General features: G+C 36.7%; 1 protein-coding gene across 1 annotated transcript in view; it reads left to right on the plus strand.

The window, feature by feature from the left end:
- The window catches only part of CAMKMT (calmodulin-lysine N-methyltransferase), a 216,509-nt gene that overhangs the window by 157,603 nt on the left and 35,455 nt on the right, over positions 1-23,451 (plus strand). The window contains exons 4-6 of the mRNA XM_082047746.1: positions 16,513-16,573; positions 19,595-19,649; positions 20,703-20,766. Coding sequence (XP_081903872.1) covers positions 16,513-16,573; positions 19,595-19,649; positions 20,703-20,766 — 180 coding nt within the window. The remainder of the gene's footprint in view (positions 1-16,512; positions 16,574-19,594; positions 19,650-20,702; positions 20,767-23,451) is intronic.

The following is a 23,451-nucleotide window of genomic DNA, read 5'->3' on the forward strand; positions in this document are numbered from 1 at the left end:
CAGAAACCCACCTTCCCAGAAGGAAAGTGTTCAAGATATGCATTTGAAAAACCATTATCCCAGTGCCTAGGTTTTATTGTTAGCCATTTTACTCAAGTCAATGGAGCCTTGGATTCTATAAAATCTGCCACCTTTGTTTTGTTTACTGTGTTATTCTGTGTTTGGAAAGTGGGGAAGTAGCCTGTAGTTAGGTACAGAATTTCTGGTGGAGGATGTCAGAGCAGTGTCACCGTAAGTCTCCATGTCTCACACAGTTATCAGTTTCCTCATCTTACTAATGGCTCCGATATTCTATTCAAACATTTCTTACTTTCTTTGTTGTATTATCACAAAAGCAATAAAACAAAAAAGGAATGCAATTAATGGAATCTTTAAAATTTTTATAAATAGTTTTTGAGATGTTGAAGTGGTCATGACTAAATGGGAACTGACAGGACCCTGTAGACAATGGAGAATATCACTTCTGCTTCTGTTCTGTCATTCTCATGTTTCTTGTCAAACTCCGGAATAATAATCCTTGTTGTTTAGGGTACAAAATATGAAGTGGATATTTAGAAATAGCTATTTGGCCCAGATATTTTTACGGTGACGCTAATGTATGATGTCACTGAAGCCAGGGTACCTTCTGCTTTTCTGTGGGTGCTAAGATTTAAAGGTCCAATTAAGTCTGAAACTAAGAAAGAAAAAAAAAAAAAGGAAGACATCATACCTATTGCAACTATTTTTGCTGTGCAAGTCATTATTGTTTTAGGGAAAATAATCAAAGAAAAAGAAAGATTATTCTATTCTAATGTTTTTTTCTGCAATTCTTTTGGGTAAAATATGCCAGCCTATGCATTTCAGATTTAACTTTACTGTGGATCCATCTTCCTTCCTTACCAAATGGATTGTAATTTTCTGAACCAACCTTTCCACTTGAGGCTAATCCTTTTGGGAAGAGGTAATTTTCCTGTTTATCTTAATTGACATGTTCCCTAAATTTCAATCTTTACATTAACTTGACCTTAATTATGTGGCCTCATTGATAAAATGAAGGTTAGCCAGGCAAGCTCCATGCATGATTAATATTTTTTCCTGTTTGTAATGGTTAAAAATCTGAACCCTCTTCCTAATGTTTATCTTCAATCATTTCTAAAAAACAGTGTAAAGAATATTTATGGTGTTTGTTGGTGCTTGTTTAGGTTCTTAAGAAATTACTATTATACGTGAGATAGATACTTTGATGTAAATCTGTGTATTTCTATGTCTCTCTCCATAAGAAAAGTATGCATTGATATTGTAAATGCCATAATTTAGTATTGTTAGGTTTCTTCTGCTTATTTTTGTATTATTTTTCTCCAGTTAAACATGCATCATATACAGTAATAGATTGTTGAAAGTCTGTCTGGAGTTAGCAAACCCTGGTGTGTGAAGCAGAATAAAACCATCATAGGTTAAAAAAAATATACTAATTCAGTGCATAGCCAAATTTCCTGCTTAGAAATGACAACTTGCATGACTTGAACCAAAAAATGATGTTCAGATAGACTGGGTTAATCTTAAAATTTGAACCACTGAGTTATAGCTTATATTCAATATTTGTTTGAATAAAATCAGAAGTAGTACTTCTAATTTGAGCTATAGGCTACTACTGACTTTAACTTACAGCAAACAGTAGATGCCTAAAATTCATGTATTAGAAATTAATTCTCACAGACACAGAAGGTTGAGCAGTCTTGCAAGTAGGAGAGGACTTCATGCTCCAGGCGTTTTTGTCCTGTACAATTAAGTTGTTAGAAAGAGACTGCAGTACTTTGGGAAAATCTAGCACTGCTGTTATTATCAGTAACATTCACAGCTGGTTTGTAGTAAAATGCAAGTCACTCTAGCCTGTGAATAAATATCTTTCTGACTGCACAGGATGATAATTGCTCTGCCTGCACTTTCTTTGGCACCTACTTATCTCAGCTGAAATGATTGATAAAAATATTTTTTTTACTGATGTTGAACACTTCTAAATTATATAATGATTTTTGTATTATTTCACATTTACTCCAAAGAAAGTTAATGCTAAATTGAGTTTCACTGCTGTCAGTGTCTTTATTAGTCAGAATAGGAAGCGTATGGTGTGTTTCCCACCTTTTCGCACAAGATCGATTTTTAAAGCAAGACTTCCCGTTTCTTTTTTGGAGCGATATGGAGAGTTATGCATGAGGATATCAAGTAGCCAACTTCAAACATAAGACAAATTCACTAAAGTGAAAATGATTGTGATAGTTCTCTAATTTCCCCCACCGTGTATGTAAAACTGACTTTTAAAGTGTTTAGTGGATAATGGATCATGTAAGGTCAGTACTAGCCATAGCTGTTATGGCTATTATTTTCTCCTTTCATGGGAGGGTGCTCAGCAAAATGAGATTGTCACGCTCCTTTTTTTTTTGAGAGGACAGCGACAGACAGTTAAAAGCCTCTTCATGTAAGGATGTTATTTCATAAAGACACCAGCACTGGATTATCCCCTTCACTTTAAACTTCTGCCAGCTTGTACAAAGAGATAAAACAAAATAGCCCCAATCCCAGGGGTGGGGAAGTGCTGGCCAGATCTGCCCATGTCCACAGCTTTCATTTTGATTAGTCACATGTGAGGAAAATTCACTTAGGCTGAGAGGTAAATTTAATACCAGTTATGCCCATGCTGTTCATATCACAACCATTTTCACATGATGCCACTTAATTCCCTAAGAAGCAGAAAGGTAAATCGGTGGCTGGCCAGCTAAGGTGTCATAATGCATTAGGACCAGGGCTCGCTGCAGGGGATAATGGTTCTGATTGCTGTTGACTCATGTCTCCACCAACTGCCTCATGTAAAATAAGTGACATTTAAAAGGCATCAAGATGTGAGAAGAGGTGGAAAAAAAAAAAAGAAAAAGAAAAAGCAGAGTACTAAACTTGCCACTTGAACATGAAGTCCCTTTTTCACCCTAAGTGGTATAAAAATGATAACTCGACATGCCATAGGTGACCCGCACTGCGCTTTGAACTTCCTGTCTTGTGTTTTTAGAGAAAATCTGTAAAATTGCTTCTGGGAACTGCTCCAACATGTTATCATTTATTTCCCATTTAATTTTTTTCTACTTTTATTTTTTTGCCCTAGGATATCAGTCTATTCATCTCTTAAAAAGCTTAAGGCTGAATCAAGTTAGGCAATGGTATACAACAAGAGGCAGCCTAGTCTCTGAAGGCCCATTTAAGTCTATTTTTATAAAGAGAATCAAATTCCAGTTTACAGTAAGCATATGCTTCAGTTGACATCTGTTTCTAAGACTTGGATGCTTTGTTTGCATAACAGGCACCAATAAATGGCCTTGTTTTAAGTCTGCTCACTCAGTTGTATTTGGGTTGTTCAGCTGGGGATTTGAGTTGCAGCTGATCCCCTACCGCTCATAGCAGATACGAAAGGGAAGAAAAAAATCTGAGAAACGCAGTCTTATTTATTAATGCAGATTTCAACATTCTCAGTGAGCAACTTCCCTTTTGTTGTATGGCTACTAAATTCTTGTTTGCCCAAGCAGGGAAGTGTTTCATAGCATCAAATTAAAGATGATAAAAAGTTTGCTGTTGTTGGTTTTGGGGGTGGGTTTTTTGGTTGTGTGGGTTTTTTTGTTTGTTTGGTTGGGTTTTGTTTGTTTTTTTGTTGCTTTTGTTATTTTGGGTTTTTTTTTTAATGTTTTATTTAGTAATAGCATTTGTATCCTTATCAAGTGACAAAGCCCAGTATGTAGAACATGTAGTGCTGGGAATTCAATGGATGATACATGTAAGAAACGCATTTGTTTTGGCAACATATAATTACATAGAATAGTAATTTTTTTTTAAATATTGTGTTTTCTTTAAGTGTCTGTGCCCTACTGATGATGCAGTCGAAAATATTTTGTAAACAAAATGTAATTCCATCTGCTTTCTTGGGAAAACAAATTCTGGACTTCTCAAGGAAAAATAAAAAGATAGATGTTACTTCTCTCGCTTGCAGAATGTAAGCCTTTCTCTGTGAGGTGATGCATTCTCTTGCAATTATATGATACTTCTCTGATATCTATAATATAATTTAAATACATTTCTACGACCCCTAGGAAATGCCTGTAAATAGGACAAAAATGCATTGGTAGTATCACAACTGTGTAATTACTTTGCTTAATAACTCACGTGGTTTTTTTAAAGCAATAATATCAGCACTGATTCCTTTTTAATATTTTTTACTTCCTCCCCTTCTAAATTACTGTAAAGTGCTCTCTAGTAGTGTACAGAATATGTAACATATTTCAAGTGGATTTACTTATCAACTTTTTATAGTGGTACCAACAGCAGTAGTGTGAAATATATCTACTCCATTTACTCTTATCCATTGCACCTACTTTCTTTTTCCCTTTAATTTTTATATATGGTAAAAATTTCATTGAAGAGAGATTTTAGATGACAGGACTGTAATTTTAAACCCAATAGAAGAGGTGTAAGCAATTTGAGCTTAGCTGAAGCATAATCTTAGGTTGTCAAGAAGAAACCCATTCTCCCTATGCTAATCAATCAGTATATCAACCGACCAATCATCTCCTCAGCTTAGCATATATCCTAAGGTTTGATATATCTATTAACTGCCCATCATGCAGCTGGTCTCTGGTTGATGAGATTCCCCCTATCTTGGCATTTGGAGGCAGACAACTGAGCTATCACAGCCTCAGATAAATACTAAAGTGGAGATTTCAATCCTGTTTCTGATAGCAAAGACAATCCAGGAATATAGAACATATTTTCAGAAAAGAACACACAGAGAATTACATTTTCAACAGTGTGTTCTATGTGAAAATTACATATGTTTCATGATCCCTTCTTCCTTCACTCCCGGAAGTAACAGGAAATTACTCTTGTTTTGTGACTCAAACTCTTAACAGGAAAAGAGAATAACAAGAAAGTGCTAAAGTTTGTTGTTAACTGCTAATTACTATGATGGTGACATACAACTTCTTTCTTAAAAAGTGCTTTTCCTCATTATTACAGTGTTACTACTTTATTGATGGAGAGCTATATGAAAATAGTGTCACAACACATTTAATCCTTAAGGAAAAAGTTTGAATTTCAGAAGATTATACACCTGCCTCTCCGTTTTAAAAGTCTGAGCTCAAAACTCATTAAGAAAAAATATAATGTCGGTATTGAAGAGTCTGCCTGCTGATACAGGAGTTCGGCATGCAGATTTGAAGAAGTGTTTGAAGATCTGTCTCCGCATAAAGTGGTGTAGAAATTAATGAATTACTGTGTTGGCTTGACCATCAGTAAATATCTGCCTCAAAGAATAAAGTGGCCCAGGTTAGATATTATAAAACCTTGCTACTCTCTTGGGAGAATCCAAGGGTCACCCAATGGTCTGTGGTCACCATGTAAAGGAGCACCCAAGGGAGAAGTCTCCCACTCAGTTTGAGGTGTCAAAAGATGGGGCCCAATTACTGTGCTGGCAATTCCTGAATTCAGGGAACATGTCCTGATCACTTGAATTAAGAATTTGATCAACTTTCTCTCCAGACCTACCAATGATAAACCTAAACATGTTGTTATGAGGTTGGCTTATAGGCTTGTTCATGCTTTCATTTAATTAAATTGAGTGTAATGATTTGCTTTGGTTTTGTTCCTTTGTTTTTGAGACTCAATCCGCTGGATGTTCTGAAATACATTCTTTCAACAGTGAAACGTGGTGTAAAGTGCCTAAGCTATAGCTCTTAGTCAAAGTACTTTATTCTTGACCTAAGTGCACTTCTGTGTCAAAGTGTAAAAGAGTAAGTGTTTATGCAGCTCCACAATGTTTTTCAGCACAATTCTTGTAGCACCTGTGTTGCTCCTTTGCATTATTTATGCCTTGTGAAATAAGAATGTAGTCAGTTAGGTCATAGTTTATTACAGTAACATATGAAATGTGAAAGTAATCAGAGAAAATTGGTTGATATTTTAGGCCTTTTTGGAGAGTAAATGCTGCTCTTATCACTTTTGTCTCCTCCCTTAACAAAACCCCCTGAAACACTGATTTTCTGGGAAGGGCACCCTTGGATCTGAGTGTACCAAATGATTCAAAGCAATATTACTAGCATATACTGATATAATAAAGGCTACTTAATTTCTCAGAAAGACCATGGATATTTCAAATTCAAGGCTGGTTCATCAGCTGGGATACGCTGGCGTAATACCACATGATCCTGGCTGAAAATCTGGCCCATTGTATTTAGTGCTTGTGAAAAGTTCCAGATCAACAGGTGTGGTTCTTGAAACCTGTGCAGGCAAAAACCAGCCATAAGCAATAGTGAAGTTCTCTTGTGTTGCCCTATCAATGTATGTCAAACCTCACCAGGAAGGATTTGAAGGATCTTCGAACTTATTTAATCCTTGGCCTTTCAGAAAAAGACTTTAGATATTTTCCCTCACTGCAAATGATTGCATTTGCCTTAACTTTTACAGTCATGTGGAACATAGATCCATGTGGATCTATAAATAGATGAGATGTCTGAAAGTGGTTCATCCTTGGGCAGTGCTCTCACTTAAAGAACTCGTTACAAATCTAATCACGTGAGAGGTGGAAACAAGGTTTAGCAGTGTAAGGAGATTTTGGTCACCTGCTGCAGGATTATTGCCAGTAGTGTAGACTTTTTAAAACTGCACACTTAGCACCAGTTGAAGATATCCCCAGAGAAAGAATCAAGGCTCATTGAGTACGGTGACCTAATGATTTCATTTAAGGATATGTAGGATGCATGGTCACCTTTTGCTAGTATATGAAGTTCCAAGTACTGAGATATACTGTTTTGTTAGAAAGAGATGGTCCAAAACCTTCAGACTGTATTTTGTACTCATTATTTCCAGTTGCACACAATTAATAATCTCCTGGTAGCACAGAGCAGATGCCTTTCTAATAGTTTAGGAAACTATGTAAAATGGCAGAGTTCAATAAAGGAGAAAAATACTGCGTTAGAAGCTACTAGGACCAAAAAGGTATCATCTTTGTTTAGTTAATTTGATGGGAAAAAAAATAAAAATAAAAATTAAAAAAATTAAAAAATAAAAAAACAACCCACAACATGAGAAATTCAGGCTTTAGGCACTACTTCTGAACATAATCAAAATCCCCCAAATAAATTCCACTGCATCTTGAGCACTACATAAGAGTTCATAGATCAGTTACCCAAACTTCCATGTTCGGTATCAAATATTTGAGGGACATAAGCAATATTAGTAACCGGGGTTAATCTACAGGTTTGTTACCTTCTCTACCCATTATGTATCTGCAAAAAAAAACAAACCAACAAACAAAAAACAAACCAACTAGCTTGCTCACTTCATCTATAGACAAAAGTGAAATTAGGTTTTTGGAATGGGCTAGAGATACAAGGCTACAGATGAGATACGTTTGATTATATCTATCTCTAAGCTATTATGAATACTGTTCAAAAAAAGCAGTTATAAAAAAAAGCAGTTATATACTTGAACTATCCAACTGACTGTCTGGACATGATTATTTAAAGTCTTCCTTTCTGTATAGCTTTTGTTTGTGAAACAAATAAATATGCATGCACTCAAAATTTATTGTCACATATTTAAATGGTGCAGTTCAAATATCATTGAATATTCTTTTTCCACACTTCTCAGAATGAGTGCTCATTTAAATCAGATATTATGAAAACCCGATGACTAATCCTAAATTCAGGTGTACTACCACTCAGGCTAGGCAGATTGCTAGTTGATCATGCTAAGATGCTCCCTTATCCATTATTGGATCTGAAAAAGAGGAGGATTAAGAATTATCTGACTTCTCAGTTAATGTGCAAATCATCTAAAAGCTCAGCTTAGAAAGGTCTTAGAAAGCCGAACAGCACTAAAATAATAGTAATGTCTTAAGAATTTTTAATAATATAAATGTGCCATATCACATTTTAGAGTGAAAATAGAGTTCTGTGGTTTATATCCTCAAATGGTATTTTATCTCTCTCTTTCTGTTTTTGTAATTATATATGAAAGTCCTACAACTCTATTTTTAATTAAAATTTTTATTGCAATTAGAAGTTGTCACTTGGGACAAACTCACACTGCTGAAACTTAGTAAAAAATTATATTACTTTCAGGCAATAGCAGAAAACAATTTGATAAGCATCTTTGGAAATATGTGCATTAATATTTATCTACTTCGACAAAACATGAGGGAGGGTAAGAAAAGCGTGTCTCAGAAAATATAGTTGTATAATATATCTACAGTCTGACATTTTGGTGGGGTTTTTTTCTGTGATATTTATTTCTAGTGTCTTTCTCTGCTCTTGCTTATGGTGAAAAATCCCTTCACTGAAAATATTTAAATACTATTTTTCTATACTTTGAAGGGACAGGGGAGTCTATGAAGCACAAGGCATCTCTTAATGTTCCACCTTTGCATTTTTAGGCTAGTTCTGCTGTTTGCTATAGCAATATTTGTTTTTTCATTTCTATCATTCCAATATGTATACTTGCCTTTCAAAATCTGCAAAAAGTATTTAAAAAGAAAAGAGAAAATGCTAGTATTTCAAAACCCTATTATAATGCATTTTCAAATATGTCAGACACATCTTTGTTAAAATTAAACCAAGGATTGGTTTTGAGCGAATAGCCCTATATCCTTACAGATGCTGTGGATGGATGCATCTAAGCTGCTTATTATATTGATGGGTTTTGCTGCTCTGCAGCAAATGAAAACAGGCAGCTGCTTCCTCCATCAAAGCAAAAAGCAGCCTGAGTTTTTATTAAACGAGTGTTCATTTCTTCTATTGCCAAAATTCTTACACAAAACAAAAGAGCAGTTTTAGCACATTATTGCTTAACTAGACATGAACAACTGACAGCAAGTGATAAGCCTGTCTGCTTTTCACAACTGGTAATCATTTTTGGAATAGATGTTTTAATATATTTGAATATAAAATTTTGTAATTTACATCTACAATGGTACATAAATTTATAGATCCATTTTTTTGCAGGAGAATGAAGGCTATAATCACAAAAGGTTTGTTCCAGTGTTGTTTAATTTTTAATAACTATTTGAAAACTGGGTAAAAAAAACCCACACACAACACAATCAAATTCATTCATTTGAAAAAAGGATGTTAAAGACAATCATACAAGTAGATGTGTACAGTTTGCCGATTTTTTTCTTAGGGAAGAGATATGCGTGCATTTACAGCTTTGACTTGTTCCTGTATTTCCACATCAGTTCCACCGCGCCTCTGAAGTTTGCGCTCTAAAAGAAATTTGCAGATTGCAGACCATCATGTTTCACTCCTAGTCATGAATAATAATGAGAATGAAAGTGAGAGATACAGTGCTGAGGCCATTTTGCCTTGGCTGAAGATCTCAGCCGGTGCTTATACATATTTTTCAGTGATCTGAATATCATGAATTCTGCTTTAGATCGAAAGAGAGACAAGAGTTTCTACAAAATGTATGTGCATAGGGAAAATGTTTCTCTTTATATCTTCTATTTTTTTCTGGCATTCTTCTACCTTTTCAAACTCAGGGCATTCCTGCTGTGGAAAAGTAAAGTAGCCTTTCTCCCTGCCTCAAATTACTCCTCTTCACTGGACTTAAAAGGTGGTTTGCCATGTGAAAAAGTCAGGTGCAGTAACACTTGGGTATAAGGTGAACTGTAAAGGCTATTACATTTATTTTTTTACACTGTGTGCATTCCTCACTCCCTTGCAAATACACTTGGGGTAAATTTCAGAATACAGAGCCTTACATGAGACAAGAAGACTTCCAAACCAAATTAGCTCTTACATTGATACTTGAGGTGGCCAAGTGTCCAGAAGGGCACAGTGCTCTGGAGCCATTCTCTTTTGGAAAATATGCTTGCAAATGAAATTTTGTAGGAACAGGGTCTTACAATTCCAGTCACAACATCACAGCCAACCTCGTGACAATAAGCCCTCTTTTATCTGCTTTTGCTGTAGAGGAATGTAAACTTAAACTTGAAGATGCAAGTTTGAAAATGCTTGTTTTGTGTACTGCAAACAGAATGAAATAACAAGGTTTTTTTCAGTGGGTTTCTCTCCTCAGTTAGCAATTCCCTCTATTTCTTCATTTTACTAAAATGACCAGACTTGTCTTTAAATTATTATGAAAGTCGTTTTCTATGGAAGGTTTCCACTCCTCTATACATGCATTTTATGGCAGGTAAAAGTTTGTGGTAATAGTGTGTTATTGAATGTGTTTATGTTTTTTAGATTAGATACACCTTAGGCAGGATGTTAGGTAACCTGGATTACTGATTACCCTTTCATATGTGTCACTTTTTCCATGCTGTGTGAACGAGTGAATGAAAATAAGATCTTTACTTTCTGACTATACTGAGCAACGTTTTTAATGATAAAATTGTATTGAAAAGGGGCTCAAAGTATGGAGTTAGAAGAAAGTAGTCTTTCTTCAAGCAATTACTCCAATTAGAACAACCATGTCATATGTTAGTAGCAAGGTGTCTTTCGCCGATATGCAATGTACATCCACTTTGCACATTGTCTTGATTGTGCTACTTACAATTTAGTATTTTTTCTTTGACTTGGAAGTGAATTTTAGTGCTTCACTGACAGAAGGGCTGGTAATATTGGTTAGAGCCTCATTTTTGAAATTTACTCCAAATTACTGTGCTGTTGAACCTTGATTTTGACTTGCTCTCTTATTTCCCCAGGACCTCCAGCAGGTGCACCATGCTTCTTGCTGTTCATGGTAGTGGTGATCCACACAAAAACTAGGATAAAATCATCAAACTTACCTTTCCTGGTGACTTGAATATAAGGCATAGTCTGTAGAAAGTAAGGTTTGATTACTGTAAAGTTAGGATTGTAACAATTCTACAGTTAAGGGGGGAAGGACCTTATGTTAAATTCATAGAATTCCTTATGCTAAATTCCTAGAGTAGCCTGTTCAGTAGATATCTTAGTTTTGGGGGTTCTGCATCCACTCTACAGGCTTTTAGCAGAGATGGGGAATACTTTCCTCTCTGGATAGGTACTTAATTGAACATCTCTTCACAGTCCATCGTGGTGCCAAAGGTTTTTCTGCTCTCCACCAACAATGTGTCTTGGTGTCAGGAAAGTTAAAAAAATACTTCTCTTACAGTCAGAAAACAGTTCATCATTGCTCAGTGCAATTGTTGGCACATCTTTTCAGACTTTATTCATCTCTTTGCCCATAGTGCTTTTTTTCCTCCAGCTTGTTGAGTATTGAAGCAAATAAGATTATTTAATGCAGTCAAGAATCAGGCCATGGCAGAAAATATACATTTAAAAATAAAAAAATATAAAATATAAAGAATAATAATAATGATAAAAATTAAAAATAGAAACAATCTCCTTTTCAGTGTCTTCATCAGGGGAAAATGACTGATTTTTCAAATTTAAGCTGTCTTTGCTCTTGAGAGTCATTAGGAAGATAGGATTTGTGTAAAATTTACTCAAAACTTCAAATGAATAGGAAGACATCTAATAATTTAATTAATTTTGAGGTCACATGAATTTTAATATCACAGGAATTTCGAGATCACATGGCCGTGTGAAATGCTGGGGAAAAGTGACAAAACGTCCCATTTGGTTTGGGTTGGAAAGAACTTCATCTCCTAGCATGAGCTGAAGCAGTTGTAGAAGAGTTTTACACCTGCTACTCGGAGATTCAAGGGCCGGTTCACCTGTCACCTCCAGTTGCCCCATTGTTTCCTGTCTGTGATGCTGAGTAGAGTTCTGCTAATCTTGCACTGTCCCAATTAAAGTAATCAGTAGCCACTGTGACTTCTTTGTGCCTGTGGAGCAGCTCAGAGGCATAATGGCTCCAATAATCAAATGTCTTCTTTAAAAAGATGCATCTCAAAATTTTCAGCACTGTGTCCTGATTTTCTAATAACACTCTGTTCTTTAAGAACTTCACATCAGATCTCAATATGTTATCCAAATGTATGACAGCATTCTTTAAAATATGTGATAAAAAGCCACAGGGAATACATTTTTTAAAATTTTTCTTTTTTTAATACTGGATAATTTATTACTGGAAGAAAAATTTCTGTAGTTTCATACAGGATTCAGCATTTTTAGATTCAATGCAGAAAAAATAGATGGTCTGGACAAGTAGATGCTTTGGACTAGTGTTGCTCCACCTGATGGTTAAAACAAAACATCCTCAGAAGGCTGGCTGCACATCATTTAGTCCATGTGAGCTGAAGGTTGCTGTAAAGAACAGTTGTGCTGTGGCTACTGCAGAAGAACCTGACACTTTCCATTAGCAAGCACTATCAGAGTCATAAAAACAACTTAATGTGTGTGTTCTTAACATTGTCAAGATTTTTGTTAGTTTTGTTCTTCTGTAGAAAAAGTTTGGGTGTCTTTGGTTAAATCATACCTCAAGGTGTTGGGGGTTTTTTTCTTGGCCTTCCCAGAATTTCATTCTGTGCATCTAAGTAACTTAATCTGTCTCCTAGTGTTGTTTCCAATGTGCAAAATTCAGACAGTAGAAAATCATTACGTCATCAAGTTCTTGTGAGGTAGACTCCATTACTGTGGTGAGATTTTATGATATGGTGATAAGTGCTGTAAAAATTTCTACATTTTTTGTCCACATATGTAGCATCCGTCATCTACCCATCATCTTACTATTTAGTGATGGTGTTTTTCTACCAGTGCTACTGTAGCAAGTCTTATTGAGCTGTTACGGTACCTTTGCAGGCGATCTCCTACTCCATCCTAATGATGAAAGGAGACCTGCCAAGAGTTGAAATGCTGGCAGGTGTCATTCTGTGAGCCCTGTTTCCCTCCCATGTCTTTAGACATGCCAAATTGCAGTCCTTGAGGCTCTCCTTAAACACTAACACAACTTCATTTTTTTATTTATTTCAGCTGTGAGTCTGTTTTTTTTCTCGCAACTACTCTCTGTTTTCACATTCTAGTTATCAAGCTGATAAACAGTTTCAAAACCTTCAGTATGTCATAAAATATTTATTTTTGCAAAAACCTTTTGTTTCTCTCTATTTCCGTGTACAGTGAGATTTTTAGCCTCTCTGTCTAGGACTTGCAGTATATTTATAGCCTTTTAAATATAAGCACCATTTGGTGGCCTTTTGATAGTCTTTTGCCTATACATGTGTAAATAATTGACTATCGTGTGTAAGTAATTGCACATGCAAATAGGTACCCATCCAATGTTATGTATTTATAATCAAATTCTGAGAATTGTTTTATTTTAAATACGAAATAATTATTTTAAGTGTGTTCACAGGAAACTTAATCCATATCCATATGGATGTGTTTGCAGGAAATAAATTACACTTTTCACAACCTAGTGGTAGTTGTTAACTCATAGGAACTGCTGCATTTCTACATTACAGCTGTATGTTTTCTAACAGAAGCAGAACTATCTTATACTTGGAACTTTGAAATGTAGGTCATTGTGTTGGTGAATGTAGGTCAGAGTGAAGGGGAAGAAGGCAGAATGCAACCTCCTTCGCGTGGGTCTTTAAGCTTATCCTTGTTTTGAGGGTAAAGAGGCTTACCTACCTGTTCAGGCACGAGAAGCTTTTCCTTTTACTGAAATTAATGTTGGTATTTTGGCTCCTTGGCTTATCTGGAAGCACCATGTGCTTCCACACTTGAGCCCTGTGTTCGCCAAAGACCTCCTGACTCCTGCTTCTTTAGCTGCCAGCCACTTATATCATTGCTGAGGTGATATTTCCTTCCCAATGGGGGACAGGAGCGGGGAGGAGAGTCATGTGCATCACTAGCATCTGCCTGCAGAAGAGCATTGTCCTTCTAAAGGTGCTTTACCCTCCTCTCAGCACAGAGCTATCTGATACACCTGCAGTTTCAGCCGATATCAACACTGTAATGGTAGCAGGGGAAAGAACGGTGACCCCTCATGAAAGATTTAGTGACACCATTCAAAGTGCCTTTTCAATAATAACCGTAGAAAAGTGAGAGACATTTGACTGAGGGTACTGAAAACACAGATGTTGAAGGATTTTCCTACAGTTGACAAGTATTTTTAAAACTCACTCAGGCTAAAAGTTTGCTACAAAAGGGTTTAGGGTTTTTGTGTTTGTGGGTGTGAAGTTTTCTTGTAACATGAGATATAAGTATTATAAATGGTATTAAATTAGCCGTGTCTTCACTAAATATTAAAAAAAGCACTTTTATTGCTTGAGTATACACCAGTCACTGCAAACTGAAACATTCTTTATATTATATACTAAAATATTTAAACAGTTATTATATTTATTGCAAAAATCTGTCATTTTAGCCTATTTCAATGCTCAAAAGCATTGAAATGCTTAAAAAGGGAGATGGAAAATCCTGTATGATTCTTAGTGTATGTTTCATTGCAGAATGTGTAGTCATGTGTGAATATTTTATTTTAACCCTTAGCAAGTCTAAGCAAAATAGCACATGTGCAAACACCTAATCAGGCTAAACTGTCATAAGCAGGACAAATACCAATATTGCCATACGTATGAATCATCGCACTATGTTTTTTTTTTTTAATCTTTACATTCTTTGTCATACAAAACTTATATGCAAAGTTTTGGGGAAATGCCATCTAGGCTTTTGCTTGATCTGCATGCAGGCAACACATTCATAAATTTTCATTGTTTATCACTATGAGAAAGGGTAACTCAGAAAACTTAATGGGTGGACAGGAAGAATTATGTATTTGATCGTTACAATCAGGCTCCAGCTGATTCAAAAGGAAGACAGTTTTTCTCACAAACTTCTCCTTCTATTAAACATGTGACATTTTTAAAGCCTTGGGAATAAAAAATTATAAAAAATGGTCTAAAGGATGCACATGCATAATAAGCTGCAAGAGATTCAGAGTACCTGTCTAGAAATTTCTAAAGGATGCTCCCACATGTCTAGTTTTAGGTTTCCTGAAACCATTGAACTGTTTATAGATTGTAATATTAAGTTTCTGTCAGATTAATTCATAATGCTGTGCATTGTGAGGGGGAAGCTATCCCTGGTTTTGACCTGTGGGTAGACATGTAAGCATGTTTTTATATTGCTAAGCAATGACAGATGGAAAACAAATACAACCGTAATTTGGCCGCACGTACCTTTGATTCATTCTCCCTTTACTTTGGGAACCTAACTCAGGTGCCTGAGTGTGTTTTCGCCATGCTCCCTCCAGCAATGGAGGCTGGTGCCTGCAGGAGGGCATGCAGGCCACGCAGGATCTGTCCTGCCCTCTCCACAGGCCATGGTGCTTCATTTGGTGTTCCAGTGAGGTGGGAAGCTGCTGTGATGAAACAGCGAGCTTCATGAGTGAGTGGTGTTCAAGCGCCAAATTTGCATGGATGCCTCCAAGTATTGCCAAGGTTGACGATGACCAGTGTAAGTTTTATGATGAAAGCATAGAATGTCATGAATAATGCAGATTAAGGTGAAGAAATTCTTACAGTGAGGGTGGCACAGGTTGCCCAGAGAGGTGATAGATGCCCCATCCCTGGAGACATTCAAGGCAAGGTTGGACAGGGCTCTGAGCAACCTGATCTAATTGAAGGTGTCCCTGCTCATGGCAGGGGGTTGGACTAGATGACCTTTGAAGGTCCATTCCAACCCAAACTATTCTATGATTCTGTGGTTCTAAAAACATGTGATTGCTCCTGTCTGTTCCCATGCAAGGACTATAGGGCCTCAAATGAAAATGACAGGGAGTGAACTACAGAACAAGAGAGAGGATATATTTCATTGTACAGCACAGTAAAACTGGCGCCTCCTGCCACAGGACGTTGCAGCTATGGAAAGTTTACTGCAGTCCACAGAACAACTAGAAAAATCCTTCGGTGACAAACAGAACTTAACACTTGTATCTCCTCTCCTCCTCAAGAACTTCTTGAGCCACAACTTGAAACAATGCTGCATTGTTGCCCTAGTCCTGTACTTGTCCTTAGCATCTGTTGCTGATCGGTGTCTCTTACAGTCAGACTCATGTCTGACCTAAATAAACCTAAGAGAAAAGGAGCTAAATAAAAAGAAACTGGGAAGAAATTAAATGACTGTAGAGGACAGGTAATGAAGAAGGAAGTGGCACCTGTCCACTGTTAGAAAGAGGCTGAAAGGCAAGGTGGGCCTCACCCAAACATCCCAAACATAATTTGATATTCGTGTGAATGCTTAGATATCAGAAGTTTCATAGAATTAGATTTTATATAATTTTTAAGTCTGGACAATTGTATGTATATATGTAGATATATGCATATGTTTATGTGTGCATCTTTAAAGTAAATTTCTGGTCATTAGTCAGGATGAAATCTATGAAATACGGATTTCCAATGCTTAAATCAGAAGTCTTCCATTAAAGGTCTTATTTGTTTATTCCATGGTATTGTGACAAATTTAGGAAATGAAACAGCTAGTAGAGGTCTGCAAATGGTAATATGTGTAAAAATATTGGTTTAGACAAAAAAAAATCTGTTCTAAGAAGGCAAATATCTTTGTTTTCTAGGTCTCTGGCCATCTGAAGAAGTGCTGGCTTACTACTGCCTAAAGCACAATGAAATATTCAGGTAAAGAGTTAAACATAAAAAGATAAATTCCAGTCTGTTAGTTTTATTGTATCTGCATGGTAAAGATTGCTATGATTTAAGTCTTCAGATTAAATTTAAAATGTTCAAGGTGAAAGCATGTTGCTCTTAACAAAGAATTCTGAGCTGCCTTTGGGTACTAATATTGCACAGCAAGCTTTCTGCTATATGTCAAAGACTTTTGATTTCCACTCAAGGCGTTTTATTTCACTTTGATTTTTGGGAAACAAAAGTGAAGCTCCAATCGATCAGTACTGATTGTGAAGGTCAGGAAAAATAAGAGACATTCTTTAAACTGACATCTGTTGCAAAAGCAAGCAAAATATTACCTGATAAAGTAAATAATAAACACTGCATATGGCAATGGAGGAGCTTGCAACTGTATTTGTGTTATGAAATAATTTTGAGTATTCCTGCACTTTTATTTGCTTTTGGAGGGTTTTTTTCACATTTTCTAAACTTATAGAAGACAGTTATCAAGGCTCCAATAGGAGCACCTAAAAATAAAATCCATCCTGCATCCTCTCACTCTCCCCTTGAGTATACAGAGCCTTGCACTTGGGAATCCTTGAAGTTTCATTGTCGAGAGAATGAATGGGTGCAGGAAAAATGATTGTAACAATGCATTTGCAGGTATAAATTGAGTCCTGAGTGAGGGTGCAAGGCTAATACCAAGTAAACCAGCTTGGAGTACACAAAATCCCTCAGTCTGTGTACATATGTTGTTGGTAAAATAGGGGAGACCAAGCTGTAAGCCCCTGCCCCCTGTACCAAAGCTGAAAATGTATCAGCTGTGAGCTGGTTCCTGCAGCTCGCTCACACTCTAGTCTGGAATCAAAGACCTGACTCCAAAGCGTGCCCTGGTTCGTAAAACCTCATTTCGGCTCTGGCCACCCCCTGAGTGAAGCCCACCCCATCAGAGGCAGCTAACACACCTAGTCTGGGAGTTGCTGCTCCTTCCTCTGAGCGTAGCTGGCCACTGACTTCTGCTGCTGTACTGATGTCCCTGGTGTGCTTTGCCTGCCAGCCCCACACTGCAGCTTATACGTTCTACTGGTGCTCAGAGGCTCCTCACAGCAAACCTCCCAGTGCTGCCCACTGAAAGGGTGTTTTCCTAGTCTGGGTTTCAAGCCCGTATACTGGGCGGCAGCACTCAGTCAAACTTCTGTGGAGGACACGGGCGGTTTCATACCCTGATTTCTCAGGATTGTGCCCTCTCAACAGTACACTCAGAGTAGAGTTCCTTATTTTCATTCTCAGTGATAAATGTCACTAAACATTGCCTAAGAGGTGGGTAGGATTTTAAAAATTTGCTAATAAAGGAACTTTGCACTGAAATAAATCGTATGCATAAATATGTATGTGTATATGTGTGTATGGATATGCTTGTATATTATGTACATGCACATTTAGTTCAAAAGGCTTTAAAAACCCCACACTAGATACTTTATGTGTTTATTTCAATAAGCATTATTATAATGAAGGATTAAGTTATTTGTAAATCTTATATATAACCATATGATTATACTTTTAATATATATGACATGCGTGGTTTAGAAAAATGAAAACTTATGTTGGCAAAAAAAATAATTATTCTATTTAAACCACAAGCTGCAAATTTGCCACATCTGTTTTATATTCTCCTTAGGTTTATGTACAGCTTGTTCCTGTGAAGTATGTCCGTCCTCTGTCTAATCTCTGTTAAACAGGACAACTAAACTTTTTGCAAATAAAATTTGTGGAGGCTGAGAAAAACAAATCTATCCCATCCAGACAGGGAACATTAGTATATGGTCACACAGCCTAGTGCAGTGGCCTCAGTGAACAAAATATCAGCATATGTATACTGATCCTGGTATGGCACGATAGATGCTCTTCCTAAATATCAATGTCGAGTGAGCAGGGAGGTAATACTTTCACATAAAACCAGATATTCAAATGTTGGTGTTTTAGGAGAGAAGAAGAGGTACACACACACACACACACGCATACAAATCTGTTTAGCTGAAATTCCATTTTCTGCCTGTCGAAAATGTCTCAATGGGAAGGTTTCTGCCAGCTGTAAGAGTTGCCGTAGATTTAGCTATAAAGCAGCGTGTTCGTAAACCGCAGCTCTGGCTGCTGCTCGGAGCGGTTTGGGCGCAGGGTCAGCACCCTCCCTCCCTCCCTCCCTCCCCTCCTCCCGCCCGGGCAGGCCTTGCCTCTGGAGGACTTTCTTTGTGGCTGCCCTGCAAGCTCCCACCCAGCACGCTATCTGCGCCAAATTATATTTCACATGCACGCCTTAATAACAGCGCGGTATGGTCCAAGTTAAAAGCAGCCTTTTAGACCATGTATTCAACCCTCTGCTCGGGCTCAGATTAGGCTCTTGACACCAACTTCGTTTAGTTTTCTGAGGCTTAACTGTTGCTGTTCCCATCGTTGTTCATAACAGTATTGTTTGTAGGTCACTTGCAGTTTTAAGTGCTAATTGAAGGATCGGATTTCTTCATGTGTAATTGTTTTGCGGTATATGGCTTGTTTTAAAACTTCTCTCTTTTTAATATAAGGCGTCTGTTAGGCATAACTGTATGGAGAGATATATAAATAATATTAATTTCCCCATTTACTTCTCTAACTGTTTTTGCAAGAATGAATGTGGATTAACATTGTTATCCTTTCCTAACAATTATCTTTCGCTACTCTAGCTAGTTTAGTTCTAAAAGACAGAGCCATTGACAAGGGAAAAAAGGGAACCTTCTCAGATTTTTCAGCTCAGCGGTGGTAATGTTGCACTGAACACTAATGAGGGAACCCCCACTGATTTGCCTGCTTTGTGACTTTTCTATTTCATAATTATTTTTAAAACGCAAAACGACATGAGGTAGCCTAGTCATGTCTCTACAACTTCCTGGTAGCTCCGTTCTTACTGCAGATGGCAATTTGTTCTTGTAACATATATGTCTCTCTGACCATTTTCAATCTAATTTGTATGGGTTCTACCATTTCCTTTCTCTCTTTCAGGGACCTTGCTGTGTGTGAGCTAGGGGGTGGCATGACATGCTTGGCTGGGCTCATGGTAGGTCTTTTCTCAATTCCAATCCCATTCAAAGGAAGAAACAAAAGGAAAAATGTTCCAGTGCCTCCAACTGCTGGGTCAGAGAACTGTCAACAGCCTCAGCTGCGGTCAAGCTGCAGAGTCTTGAGAGACCTTCTAGATTGACTTGCTTTCGTATCATATTGATTTTATGGTTGCCTCGATGAGCAGAAACATTTTACCTCCGTGTAGTCAATATCTCTTGTTGTGACATTCCAGGCCACGTACGGTCTGTCTTTCATTGCCATAGCCGAAGCTTTTTTTTTTTTTCAGATTATAGTCCCATTTGCTAAGATACAGGAATAGCCTGGCGAATCACAGTTGGAGCACCATGATATAGCTGCTAATGTTTTGCCTGCATTATTACACCAACAAACATGATCCAGAGCTCTCGGTAATTAGATTCTTTTGAATTAGATTGGCCATTCAGGAGAGTCGTTCACCATTCTCTGGGTTCTGAGTCATGTATTCAGGAGATATTATGTAGCAGTGCAGTGCATTAGACAAGTTTTTATGTCTCTACAAATAAAAGCATATTGTTACACTGATTGGCATTTGACAAACCTGTCGCTCTTATACAATGTGTCGAGGTTACAGCCCAATGTGCGAGCATGTCAAAGCTCACAAAAAAATTACCCTTACAAAGCCATCTGCCTGCAATGCAAAGTTATATGAAGGGCATCAGGCAGTCAGACAGAAGCAAGCTGAAAGGCAGAGTGACAGCCTTGTATGATGGCTCTACTAGATAAACAGAAGCCCGCAAATGAAAGCCTCTCAGAATACCATCATCCGCTGTCACAATGCAATTACGGAACAGAATGATAGCAAGATAGAGGCTCCCGCAAATGGAATGATAAAAGTATTGACTGATTTGATTGAATGATTAAAATAATGCAGACATAAAATGAAAAAAGATTGAAGATTGTTACAGAGAAATAGGTGAGGAAGCATGATACTGAAGGCTTGTCACTCCTGTCTTCACTTCCACACAGACAAGCATATTTGCTCATTGTTTGCTGTGCTCTTTTTTTTCAGGTTGCTATTTCTGCAGATGTCAAAGAAGTTCTGTTAACTGATGGAAATGAAAAGGCCATCAAAAGTATCCTTATTCAGATAGAAAACTCGTTTGTTGTGCTCGTTCCTTTTTACCGGCTGAGTAACAATCGATATAAAGACAGACAGCATGGGGTATATTAAGAAAAAGTCCCCACATAAGTAATTAAAAAATAGACGTAGATTATCTTGAACAGAGCTACAGCTCCCTCCACAATAAATGCCGCATTTTCTTCTTTAATTAAAAATGTACGTGTTGGTATAGAGCAAGTACAGTAGTAAATATTTGTCTTATGGTTGAGTGCTGAAAGATTCCGTATGTGTGTGCTGCACGTTACAGGAGATGTAGTACTGAATCAAATAATGAGCTCCCCTTCACATATTCCTTTTGCAGAAAAACTAGATTAGTTTTTCTTTTTTTGCTTTCAGATAGTAGCCTCTTAAAACATAACCAGTATTTGTATATTGTCATAGCTTTTCCAGTGTATATTGAAATGCATGGTTTCATTGTTGCTGCTAAGTTATAACTGCCTGCAAATTACCCCTTTAGTGTGCTTAATCGATTATCAATTTATCATTATTTCTCTTGATGTAAGATTGCAAAACTCCTCTGTCTCTTGTAGAAAGTATTTTATTATATTTCTTATATTAGAATAAATTGCTATTATGCCCTTCTAATATGAACACATAGTTTAGAAAATTGAACTGGACTTTGACTAAGCGAGAGAATGAGTGAGCATAATTTGTGGCCACATTAAATATCAGCACAGAACAAGAACAGATATATACAGTGAATACTAATAACCCTTAGAAATTGAGAGGGGAAAAAAAGGGAAGATATGTTTGCTTTTGTTCCCTGGTAATCTTTCCATTTGCATCCAAGGCAGACTAGTTTTTTTCAGGTTTTGGCCACTGCTTCATCAGAATTATTTAGATTGGAGTTCTGTATGTGTTTGAGAGCTAACATAATGAGTACTTAGTGAAAAAAAATAAGTTAAACTAATTTGTGGTTTACAAAAATTGCAGCTGCTGATGGCTGTTAGAACAGAGGACATTGCAGTGCAAAAATATTAGCTACTGCCTTTAAAAAGACTTTCTCAGAGGTAACTGAGGTAACTATAGTTGCTTACAACAATGTAACAGTTTCATGGGAAAAAAAAAAAAAAAAACAACAGCCTGCTCTAGATTGTATCTTTTAAAACTTGAAGAAAGCTTTATAAAAGCCCCCCTTTTGAAAATGCAAGTTCTCCATTGCGTTTCAGGGATACTTATTTTATTAAAGTCTGGTTTGATGTCCTTATATCTTGAGGAGGAATTATTCATTATTCTGTGTATTTTAACCAGCATCGCCCCTTCCAATCATTCCTCTATGTCCTTATGAAGATAAAAATGTGGGAGGAAAAAAAAGTGTTTCAAAACTAGCCTAACAAAACAAACGGATGTTTTATGGAAGCGTACATATGTAACAAAAGGTCATTTTACCCACAGAAAGCTTCAGGTGAGCTCAGTAATCATCAAGTCAGAAAATATCCTGTGTAACAGATTCTGTAAACATACCTGAACTTTTTTGAAATTTGGAAGTCTGCTATAGCAAGGAAAATTGGCAAATGCTAAAAGTATTCACGCCGTCTTTGGAATTAAACAAATTAAAGTGCTTTTATTCCTGAAGAAGATACTGTTAATATAATCTAATTAGCACACCTTAGTTTTTCACAACATGTTTTAGAAATATCTTTTCTTTCCAAAAGTCTTACAAGAAGTCTTCATCTGTATTCACTCAGTGAATCCCTTTCAGGGAAGCGATTGGTGGAAAGCTCTAACAGGAATTTATTTTTCTTTTTTAACATTTGGTGCTCTGAAGGCCCAGCATTCAAAGTGCTTTTATTGTGTCGGATTTTACAATGGGCTTAATATTAGCAGGGTGCCAAAGTGCAGCAGACTACGAACTTTACAGTGTAGGTAGAATGTAGTCTTGAAAGTGCACATAAGAAAATTTATGTTGCATTTCATGTGTTTTTTGGTCTTCAGTAGTAATTCTATGATCTGTCATATGGTAATTTTCTTCTGCATTCTTTTCTATAGTGACTAGCTATAATAGAAGTTTAGGCTAAATTTAGGTCTGTTTCAGGCACACCAGACTCACTGAAATCAGTAAGAATTTTTAGTGTAACAGGAAACAGTATTTGGCACCAAGTGACACAGACTACAAATTATGTATTTCTGCTAATTTTTATTATTGCTGGTGGTATTTTTTAATTGTTTAGCATACCAAATTCATGTGGGATAAAATACTGTTTTCTTTTCTAGATTTTGCTCTTCAGGAATAGTTAATGCCTAGTATTAGGCTTTTATGTAGGTATTATAGATTAAAATAATCTTGTTTAAAAATTACTGTTTACATCTTCCCTTTAAATTTCTTAGGAAGCTTAAATTACATGCCAGTCATACTCTAATATCCAAAAATTACTTTCCAAAAAGTAGAAGTGGTTGTCAACAAAAAAAAAAAAAAGAAAAAAAAATCACTGTCAGAAGCCAGGAAATCACCAAGCAAGCCTGCTAATTATTCTTAATGGGCAAGATGAGCACATTAAGAAACAAATGAATACATCAGTGAAATGTAATTGAAAATCGACCTGGCAATAGTGCATTGCATCTGAGAATCTGCCTTTGTATTATCATCATCATCATAATTATTGTTGTTTTTGTTGTTGTTATCGCTGTTCAGTGAGCG

This window comes from Streptopelia decaocto (genome assembly GCF_964273445.1).
Source record: "Streptopelia decaocto genome assembly, chromosome: 3".
Taxonomy (NCBI): domain Eukaryota; kingdom Metazoa; phylum Chordata; class Aves; order Columbiformes; family Columbidae; genus Streptopelia; species Streptopelia decaocto.